The 11514-nt window shown below is 38.3% G+C and overlaps 1 protein-coding gene across 3 annotated transcripts in view; it reads left to right on the plus strand.

The window, feature by feature from the left end:
• TXNRD2 (thioredoxin reductase 2) overlaps positions 1–4089 on the plus strand; it is a 32011-nt gene extending 27922 nt beyond the window's left edge. For all 3 annotated transcript variants that reach the window (XM_059485488.1, XM_059485489.1, XM_059485490.1), the window contains one exon: positions 987–4089. In XM_059485488.1, coding sequence (XP_059341471.1) covers positions 987–1110 — 124 coding nt within the window. In that variant the 3' untranslated portion in view covers positions 1111–4089. The remainder of the gene's footprint in view (positions 1–986) is intronic.
• Positions 4090–11514: the final 7425 nt, after the last annotated feature.

The raw sequence follows: 11514 nt of genomic DNA on the forward strand, positions 1-11514 counted from the left end.
GGTCAGATTCCTGGATGGGTTTCTATTGCATTTCACAAATCCAGAGCTTTCAATGTGAAACCCTCACTGTAAAAGCTGCTCTTCTCCTTTGACAAATACTTCTTCAGCTTCTCTGAAGGATGATTTTTCATCTTCCCTCCCCACCCAGCACTCCAGTAACATCTGTAGTCAGCAAAGATCTTTTGCTTGACAGTGCTTTTTTAGGTGTAAGTGGAGACACCAGAAGGCATCTATAGCTTCCTTTCCTGTGTTTTGTAGAGGGAGATAACATTATTCCATAGAGAACTTGAAACAATCCTTAAATTTAGGGTCATTTCAGCTATTCTTACAGCATAGCCTGCCAGGAATAGCAGTTCAAAAGAAAGTCATCAAGTCTTAAGAATGTTACTGGACAAGAAAGGGAATTAAGCAAATGGGATTGTAGCACTAGGGGGTTTTGGTGGGTTTTGTTTGCTTGCTATGTTTTCTTTTAAATAAAAGACTTTTTTTTCCTCACTTATAATATTGATATGTTCAGTGTAAGCATCAGAGACTTTAAGTTCATGGAAGAATATTCTGGTATTATTTCCTTTAGCAGATTCTTTCCAACAGTTCTAATTAAGATTTTCTTCCTCTGTGTGTATGTGTGCATTTTTTTCCATCTGGAGTTAGTGAAACACACATGTATGTACAAGAAAAGCTGAAGGTTGCAGTTTTGTCATATGTTTTTGCCACAGGCTCAGTTGTGATTAGGATAAATTGCTTAATTCTCTCTGTCTCAACTCTTATGACAATTCTTTCCTACCTCAGAGTTGGGAAGCTGGGCGTCTACGTGTTGTGTAAGTGCCTGAGAAATAATAGACAGCATTGTATAAGAACAAATGCAACTCCTCTACCTGATCAAATGGACAAGAGCAGAATTATTTTGATATTTTAGGACCTTTTAGTTGCTTCAGGTGAATAGCATTTGACTTTGTGAGTCATTTGTTGTTGTTGATTTTTGGTAGGTGTGGTGCTACCTATGCTCAGATGATGAAGACAGTTGGCATTCACCCCACCTGTGCTGAAGAAGTTACCAAGTTGCAAATTACAAAGCGTTCTGGCCTGGATGCAACAGTCACAGGCTGCTGAGGTTAAATACCATCCCTGGAAAGAAGGAAAAAAAGCACAAAACATATTTGTAAAGAAAAGGGGCACTTTAAGTTGGAACAGCTTTAATGGTTTAGGTTACAGGAATCTTTGGTTTTCTCCTGTAGAGAGCTTTTTCTCACAGCTGAAAAATTTTCCTTGCACCATCACAGTTCTAAAACCAATGTAGTCCTGCTGCAACAAATCTCTAAGAGCCTTAAGTTCTTCTTTTTGGGAGCTAGAGAATAATCACAGTATTCTATATGCAAATATAAAATTTGCATATTTTATATGCAAATATAAAATAGCTAAAGCCCATGATATCTTAGGCCATCTACAAATGAAGCAGTTGTGATTTGGGTTTCCTTGTTGGCCAGCAGAAGAGTCTCAGATGCTGGGAATCAGAGAGGGCATCCCATAGAAGTTTGGTGGGATGTTTTGTGCTGCATGCTTGGATTGCTCATTACTAATCCTATATTGAACACTGAGACTCTGTATTCACTAGTGGAAAGAAGTTCCTGGAGTGCACAACAAAGGGTAAGCAGTCATCTTTGGGTTTTTTCCTTTAAAATGTAATATGTAATGGAATTTGATAGAAAAAATCACCTGAAGCTGTACTGCTGCTGGCAGAATCACAGTGGATTAATCAGTAGCAGCCTGGTCACAGTGTTCTGGAGAGGACTGAGAATGAATGATCTCAGAGGTGCTAAAGAAAGAGTTGAATTTTATGGTGGCGTCTCTGCCTACTCCTGAAATTTTTAATTCAGCTCAATCCAAACTAAATTGACACAGCTCACAAATTACTACTTTAAAAGTGAATATTAAGCTGACAAGTAAAGTAAAACCCTCTAATAATCCACCTTATGCAGCATTTGCTGGTTTATAGAATGCAGAAATATGGCTGACACTGAAATATTTTCTTGGTTTGTTTTTAAGACTTTCTTACTGATGAGCTGGAGACTATATCTGAACTGACTTACGTCTGGCTTTAATAAAATACTTTACTGAAGGGAACTACATTAAGCAGTGATCCAGAAGAGAAATGGTCCTGCCCTGAGCAAAGATATAAAATAATCATCTGCAATTTTTTTTGTTTTTTGTTGTGTACTGGCCCGAGTAAGAAAGCATTACCCTGCTGCAGATTCCTGCTGATTTTTGTGCTCTCCAGAAGGGGGAGGTGCTGGCTCATCTGTGGTAGGAGAGGAACAAATCTGAGAGTGAAGCTTCTTGTGCAGAGCCCTGTTAAGGAGATAGCCTGACAAAGGCAAACACAAACCAGTCTGCACTGAATTTCCATCCCAGTCACAGTTTGCACCCTTTACAGCAGAATAGCAAACATTGGAAGAGACCAGCTTCAGGCGAAACAAAATATATCCTTTTTGCAGTTAATTTATATCCATAGTTTATGTGTGGAATTTGTTATTTTAATTCCAAACTTGTTGCAGTTTTGACGAATAGTCTGATGATCATGTATCTATATCTGCTGTTTTAATTTGATTGGTATTTCACTGCTGCAGCAACACAGAAATATGGTTGGTTCATACCAAGTGTGAAATAATTTTTACCATGACAATTGTACCTGTCTGAAACTATTAGACAAAAGGGATCAAAACTTCCTTGTAAAATAGGATTTAACAGCATTTATCACACTCTCATTTATATGAGAATATTAAATTTTCAAAATTTTTTTTAGAATTACAACAGCAATTCTTTTGCTTAAACAACAGCAAAAGAAGTCCTAAATGTTTTCTCTACAAATTTTTCTGATTTTTTTTTTTTTGGTCCACGTTTCTTGTCCATAAAATAGAAAGAAGTGATACAGTTGGACTCCAGGTGGCATTCCGTATCAGATCTGCTGATGCCATTTTACATCTGTGAAGTCATCCATAAGTTTGTAGTTGACAAGAATGTTTGGATTGGAAGTGTTGTTGAAAAAATGCCTGAATTTTGCAGCTGCCTTTAGAAGAAATGATGAAAACTTTATTTCTATATAAATAGGTACATACCTGCGCATTCAGAAGTTTCTGTTTCCTTTAATAAAGGGCCTTATGAGTATGATGCAGCCAAAACCCTTGCTAAATTTTCCTCAACCATTTACAAAAAAGGAGTTCAGAGTAAATTAGGGTTGCTTAAAATGTTTTACTTAATATTTTAAAATACGGAGATACAGCCTAATAGAAATTTTGCTGTGAGAAACAGCTCACCTCTGACAAAACTCTAACCTTTATGCATACAAGTTTTTCTTTCCAGTTCCTTTTGTTTCCCAGAAATTAAAGCACTGGTGTTTAACCTCGTCAAATCTGCTTCTCTTCTCTGCCTTAGCAATGCATCTAGCAGACAGAGTTGTCTGTCCCTACAGACAAATCAATGGAAAGATGAGTTAATTTCATTCATCATAAAGTTCAAATTAATTATTTAGCAAATGGAGAGATCTCAAGGAAATGTGTCTTCAGTGCATATAGAGTGTGAAACTAAGGCATGTCATGGTTTTCAGAAGAAACAGAACTGTCTTGGTTTTAGAATTGCTGAGTGGCCTGCATGAAATTGTTCCTGCCTCTTCAACAGCAGCCTGGTTCTGTTCCTCATTCAGTGGAAAATGCTGTTGCCCCCTGAAGTAAAACAAAGGATACAATCCCACCTACATAATAATGTCAGAATCAACGGCAAGACAGAATAATGACAAATATTGTGATTGTGCCTTTTTTCCTGAAGGATTCACCAGGGATGGTGCTTAAGAATTGTTTTTAAAAGCCTGACCAATGTAAATTGAAACAATTGATGTACATTGCAACTTACTGATTGCATGTGAAAAAAAAAAAAATCTAGTCAGGCTTCTTAGGATGCCAGCTGATGAGGATTTGTTTGTCAAACCACACCGTGGTGCAAACAAGTCTGAGCTTTGCTGGGTCCCTCATATGTGTGATCCTAATATTTATTGTGTTATGAATTAATTATTAAATAAAGAATATTTTTTCTAGTAAATGTGTTATTGCACTTGCTTAATTTTGTACACATGATTTCTGCTTACAATAGATAGATTTTTTGATCTTAATGCTGTCTCTCTTCGTTGAAGTATGTATTAAGGAAACAAAGAAGTAGACAGACTCAGACTTTTTATTAAGGAAATGTTGATACTTGCATGTCTGTGTGTAAACTGAATAACCACTGAGATTTTTCCAGGTTGGATGGCCTAATTTTAAATTTAAGAGAAACTGTAGCCTTGGTAAGTATGGTTTCAAATATTGTCTTTTAACTCCTGCTAATGAGGACTAACAGGAATTTTCATTGTTCCTGCATGCTGACATGCTTCTTGAAGTCTTGTCCAGAGTAAACTCCCTGAGTGCAGTCAGAGCATTTTACAGAGCTACAATATTCTACATGAGCTGTTCACTTTGGGGTTTAAACTGGAACACAGAGTGGAGAAATGCCATGCTACAAAGCCAATTGGTAGCTGTGGATACTGCTAGGTAAAAAATATTAGAAAATTAATAGAGAAATGACTAGCAAAATGTATTTAGAACTCTGAGAAACTTTGTGAGAAAAGTAAGGGATACATTTTTTCAATTCATTTCAATTTTCTTTTATATCTTTAAATCCACAGATTTTGATGAGAAGTTCCCAATAAGTCAGGTGAGCTTCTGAAACAGCGTAGTATTGCCTCAGTATATGCCCTGAATTTGATGCTGAGAACAAATATTGATTTTACTCTACGTAAAGGCATTTCTATTTCTGCATTTTTAATCTACTTTAATTTCCTAAAATATTTCATTGCAGGTTCTAACTAATAAGGATAACTAGTAACTCCTAAAAATGTAATAAGGTAAGCATAATTTTTGATTATTTTTTGCTTATTTTCATATGCCACTTAATCCCAAAGCAAAAAGAATAACAGATGAGCATACAGACAAAATAAAATTGGAATAGAATTTAGTGCATTATTTATATTATACCTAATGATAGCCTATTGTCCGGGTGTTGTGTACAATTAAGTTTTGCCTGTTCCCATTTCTGCGTGTATATTTTGTTACATCTACTGAAAATTGTTTCTACAGTTTAGATTATTCCAGACCAGGAGTTAGAAAAGATATTTCAGTACAACAGCTACACATATTTTTGCTGGCACATTTATTCTGATAAAAAACATAAAAGCCATGGATGCCATAGTGTTTCTAACCAAAGCAGCTGAGTATTTTAATGATTTTAGAGTTTGAAGACTTCTCTTCAGAGGCTTTTGTCTGTCCAACAAAGTAGGCAATTTTGTGCCCATATAAATTGCCATTTGTCTAAATGCCAGTGACTTCAGTGTACTCAAAGTTAAGGTTGGCCATTAATTTCAGTGGGATGCAAGTATTTGTCTTAAGTGCTTTGTTAAAGGGGAATCAATATAAGCATATGCCAAAATGTCTTTCATTATTACAGTTGGGGGAAAAGCTGCAATTATGATTCAAAACATAAAAGGTACAATAGACATCTATGATTAGGCAATGAAATATGCCTTTAATAAGCATAGTGCAGACAGTTTGTTTTGCAATACGTAAACTTGTATAAAATTCATTGACTTTTTCATTCTTTCAGATCTGTGTGCTCTCTTTTAAGAGAGGTTTTTACTTTAATGCATGAAGTTTTCCTGATGTTCTTCCAGCAGAAAGGCTGGGTTTGTATGCATTTATTCTAGTGCCAAACTTGGATTTTACTGGGAAAAGAGGAAAGAGCAGAGCAGACCTTTTTTCTTTTTTTTTTTTTTTCTTTTTCCCAGGGCAGCATGCAACAGATATGCAGTAATTACTCTAACTGATTTTTTTAAAAATGGAATATTTCTGTCCACTACATGTCAAAAAGCTAATTATGTTTCCGTTGTGGTACTCAAAGTCAATATTGTCAGCTCTTCTTAGTTCTAATCCTCTACATTGAATTTTGATGGGCCAGGTGAAATATCCCCTTCAGCACCTTACTGCAATTCTTGTCAATCATCTTGCCATGAAAAACATGCATATTACAAAGGCTTTGGCAACACTGCATCTGATTTCAGTCTTTAATCTTATATGTACCTTAAGAAAACATCATTCCAACTACTGACATTCTGTTTGGGACATGAATGGGATCCTATTTGCTGTGGGAAACAAAAGAAAATCATCTCATCTTTAATGGATATAATGGAACTCTTTGGCCATCACAGTGTAAACCACAGATCTAGGAAGAAAACAATTCTGATGAAGAAATTAGGCAGAATATCTCAGGTGAATAAGTAAAAAAATGCACATTTATTTATTCATATTGCAATTGTAAAATATCTTGCTTCAGGCACTGTTGGACTGAGGAGTGTCTTTTTTTGGAACCCCTAGAATTTCTGTGCAAGGAATGCTGTTCACTGTAGTCCATTTCTTAGCATGGTACTGTGTGTGCCACTTTTTTTGTTATTCCTTATAGACAAGATCTAGCAGATCTAAAATCTTCTGGTCCTACAATGGAAAATTAACATCATTCCCTAAGAAGCTGGAATATAAACTAATAAGGCAGGTTTCCAGAATCTGATTGCATCAGTCATAAAGATATAGTCTGAAGACAAAAATGGATATTCCCTGGGGGGGAGTGTGAAATGAAGACCAGTCTTGTTTGAACAAGGTGCTGTGCATTGTTAGCTGGGTAGAGATATTGGCAGTTGCAGCCTGTCAGAACCAGCATCTCCAAGGAGGGGGTGGGTGAAAATTTTTCCAGGTAGAAGTCTCAGCAGTTTGTAATAGCATATGTCCAATATATTAATACATTTATTTAAGGAAAGCCTTTATACTCCATGAAAGATGAACTGTACCCCTACTGCACCTCCTGCCCTGCTTTCTTCCAGATCATACAAACACCAGAAAGACTGTTGGGGTTTTTCTGTCCTCCTTTCATTTACTTTAAAGCAATATGGGAATCTGGCTTTTATTCCTTGTTTCAGCATAAAGCCAAGGACCAGGATCCCTCTACTTATATCTTTCACAAGGAGACTCTTTTTCCCAAGGAATTACCTAGGTGGTAACATTACTCAAACGAATCTAAGCTATAGATACCTTTTCAGTCGTCTATTAAAATATTATGTAGCTCCAGTATAATAAAATATCAAGGGAAAGAAAACAGTGAAAAAAGACAGGCTTTAGATTTTAAACAAAAATTGAGAAAATAAATAAATGTTCCCTTCTTTGTTGGCTCCCTGTGAGAAAAGGCCCAAATGCATTTTTTCCATGGTGTACTCCCAACAAAGCAGTTAAAATTGAAAGCTTGTTTTACTTTTATCTTTTTCTAATATGTGAATGAACTGTAATGCAGCCAACCAGTATTCTGTTCACACTGTGTCAGAGCAACAGGTTAGAAAGCAGCTTTAAGCTTTATGCAGGAGGTTGAGCTCAGCAATCTTTCTTTAAACACCTTTGTTCAATGGAGACAAAGGATTGAGCTTTGGCATTTTTATTTAATCTTGGTAATCTTCCTTTTTTCCCTCTCTCTCAAAGGATCAAGAGGAAATGCATTAATTTTCAACTTCACACGAAGGCAAGTTGTGCAAACACAGCTGAAAACATCAGGAAATGCAATCATTTTCCTTAGAGAAATGGAGTCAAGTAATGTCCTGCTGGCAGTGCACTCCTGGATAATTGGGAAGATGTTGTTAAGCACAGCAATTCAGGCAGCAGGGTGTGCACACTGATAGCACCGTTCAGTTTGGCTGTCCCAGGTGAATGACTCCTGTAATGTAGAAAGCAGAAATTATTAACCATATGACAGGAAGTAATTTAAAGTCTCTCTTTGGAGACTTAAGAAATGGCTCTTAGATTGTCAAAGGATATTTTTAAAATTCGTTTAATTTACATCAGACCGAGATATAATTAAATCATGGCAGCAACTTTTGATTTTTACCTCTTTACTTTTCACTGAGTTTATTTCTTAGACATATTTCAAACACAGGAGAATAAGGAGAGTTCTCTTGACACTTCAGACTTTGCTTGCATTTCTGTCCTTGTTCATTCTATGTATATCCAGAGTTTCTAAGAGTTTCAGGTCAGGATTTTGGTTCTCTTTCTTAATTAAGGATTTATTTGTTACCCTTGAATTTTTCTTGTTCCGCCTTTTTGCAAGAGGCTCATTCTCTTTTACTAAGCTACTTGTAGCTCTATTTAACTGTTAATAAGTGAAGTCCCTTTTGATGGGGTAAGAATCCAATGTGTTCATAAGAGAGCATTTTGGGATTTTCTGCTTGCATCGGCCTTTAACTCTCTTGTACTTTCCAAATCTGGAAAGGCCATAGCAATTCTAAAGAAGTCCTGTCCATAGCTGTGGTATTGTTCCCCTGGAAGAATGAGAGACCAACCATTTGTGAGGGTTTACAGCTGGACCTTCTGAAGGGCCTCATCTTTCCTTAATGACAAAATGCATCAGATTCAATATTCACAGCAGTGAATCAGATTCAATATTCACAGCAGTGCCTCAGGGTTCCCATGACAGTGGAAAAGTGGAACATCTGATGAAATTTGGTTGTGAATGCAAGGCTGCCTTTTTTGTCACTGAGGTTGCTGAGAGAGAACTCTGAGGTGTTGCAGTTTTTGCATTGAGTAGCAAATTCTCAAAATGCAAAAAGGTACTCTGCAGTGATGAGATTGTTCATGTGTGGGCTTAAACATCCTTGTGAGGCCACTTCATTGTCTTATGTCTAATTCTGGGAGTCCTGATATTTCCCAAGTTCACAAGTTGGGTGAACATTTGCTTTAAGCCATTGTGTTGATCCCTAGGAGCAGCAGAGGGGGGTGCCCCCTTGGATCTGCATTATTGATTGAAGCACTCTCCCTCACTGTACTTCAGTGAAGTGTAGCCAAGTACAACAAGATAAGAATTAATGTAAGTGACAAGGGAGTTCCTCAGACCCTGCCAGTGCACATTAGCCTGGCTGAAGAGAAAAAGAAGCTGATACTTGAGTCTTTTGAGTTGTGAAGGGTCTGGTCAGTCCTTGAAGGGGAAGCACATGAATGGCCCAGTTGTCATCGCATTTTATTTTTCCTCCAACTTTGACTAATGGTGCATTTCCTCTGGCCTCCCACGGGCCATCCGTGGCTGACTTGCTTTGTCACTCCTCACATCCAGTCACTGCCTTTACTGTCCACGCTGTTCCCATGGTGGGAACCCGGTGTCCTCTAAAGAAATGCACAGGCACAAACCATCTGTCATTCTTCCACTCCTCTTTCAAGCCACCACTTCCCATACTGTGTGGCCTTGCAGGCTGAAAGCAATCTGCCTCCCCCTGCATGCCTGCAGTACATGCCAGCTCTCACCCCACTCGATAAGGGACCTCCCAACACTCTGCCTGTAAAAATACTCATGGGCATCTCCCAGCTGATAACCAGCTCTGCCTTTTTATTGTGCTCATGGGATGATAAGTTGTCTGGATCAACAAGGAATTGTCCCCTTTTCAAGCAAAAGGTCAAATTAGTTGTGAGTTGTGAAGTTAATCATTGTGACCACAAATAATTTGTAGCGTGCTATGGACAAAGGAGAGAAAAAGAGAGACTAGAAGGGAAATTATTGTAGGGCACAAAGAAGCAAAGTGATTGGGAAGGAGGGAGGAGAGAATGGCTGCCAGTGCTGTACAGGATGTTGAGCTAGGCATGTAGGCTCTGCTGGATTTGGTCTCATGCACCTGTGGACTGTGCAATAATAGAACAAGGTTCTTTAATGTCATTTGAGAGTCTGAATTAATCCACACACAAGATGTCTTAGAGAGAGGAAGATACCTGACTTTGCACCAGAAACACTCTTTTTATGCATATGCAAGTTGATTATATTCCTTGCACATCTCCAGACAATCTGAATCATGTGAATCTAGTCTCTGCTGGAAATGAATAATGCATCATCTACTGAAAAGCCTCAGTTTTGTTTTCTGGGGTGAGAAGCCTGAGTTTTTTGCCGAAAATACAAATCCGAAGGTGTGCTGAATTTGCTTGGAAATGCTGCAAAGCTATTCTCATTTCCTGTAACTCTTGCAAGGTTGGCCCTTTTCCATGGCTAAGCCCCAATTCTTAGCCAGCCAGAATGAAGCGGCAGGGGAAATTCACTCTCTCTTTCATCTTCTAGTGTATCTAGGAAAGCAAGAACCAAGACTTTGAGCCATTAATTCCTGAGTCTGTGACTTGATTTGCTGCAGCAGAAACTGTGTTTTAAGGGTTTTGTCTTCTCTTACCAAAGCTAATTGTTAATTGCATCTTCTTTTATCCAGCCACTGCCACAAGGAATCAGCCTTCTGTGCTGATGACAGATCTGCCTCTCTGCTATCAGACTCTGTGCTTCTGCCATCTCAGTTTCCTAAGAATTGCCTCTGCCTGGGAGCCAGTGCAGCAGCCCTGTTGGGGGAAAAGCATTTCTCTGGGGAGGATGATGATGGATGACAGAGTGATACCCTTCCATGTGGCTAGGACATTGAGGCTGTGTTAATTTTTTATCCCCTCCCCAATAACCTCTTTTTCCTGCTCTGAATTCCTAAAACAAATCTTGGCTTTGCTGTATGGACAACACACAGATGCTATAGTGACTTGAAAGAACATATTTTATGGCACAAGATGCAATGCATCCCTTGGTGAAAATGGTAGAAAGAGATAATTGCTACAGGTGGCAGAGGCTGCTGGATGGCCATCAGAGGGTACACAAGGTATACATTTGAATGCTTCTGCCAAATTTTTAGTGTTTACACCAGTACAACGTCTTCTTTTTCTCTTACTACTGTCATGTATGTGATTTTGCTCCAGTTCTCAGACTGGCTTCCCTCCTGTGCTTAGGGAAGAAGCAGGTCTGGCATTGCTACTGCACTGAGGTTCTCTTGGGCCTTAGGGAATGGGTTTGTAATGATGTAGCTACACTGGCACAAAACCCTGGCCATGTACCAGCACAAAACAAAGCTTGTCTGGAAGCAACTTGTTCTGAAAAATATCTGCAAGCAGTACAGATGCCTTCATGGAGATGGGTTCTCAGGACTGGATCTCAGCCATGTTGAGAATCAGCTTTGTGTTGATGTACTTCCCTGAAATATTCTTTAATAGTTGAACAGCCTTGAGCAGAGATCATATTTCCAGTTTGGGATTCCCTTTATACATCTTTCATTAATACAGGGATTCTCTGCAATCAGAGACCAGCACCACAGAACAGCTGGATCCATTTTGGCTTGACAAGGGGCATGGGCATTTTTTATATATATTTATGGCTTTTGTGAACATTCAAAATGCTTTCTATAAATATTAAAAATAATCAAGGGTTCTGGAAAGAATTCATCCTGCATTACCATCATCTGCAGGAGTTCTTCCATCTTCCTCTAGAATATGTATTGCTAGCTGACACTGTGAACTAACTGGTCCAGTCTGGGAATTCCTAGCTACAGCTTGAGGAAAAGGGAGG

The sequence above is a fragment of the Ammospiza nelsoni genome, chromosome 18 (genome assembly GCF_027579445.1).
Source record: "Ammospiza nelsoni isolate bAmmNel1 chromosome 18, bAmmNel1.pri, whole genome shotgun sequence".
In the NCBI taxonomy this organism is placed as follows: Eukaryota; Metazoa; Chordata; class Aves; order Passeriformes; family Passerellidae; genus Ammospiza; species Ammospiza nelsoni.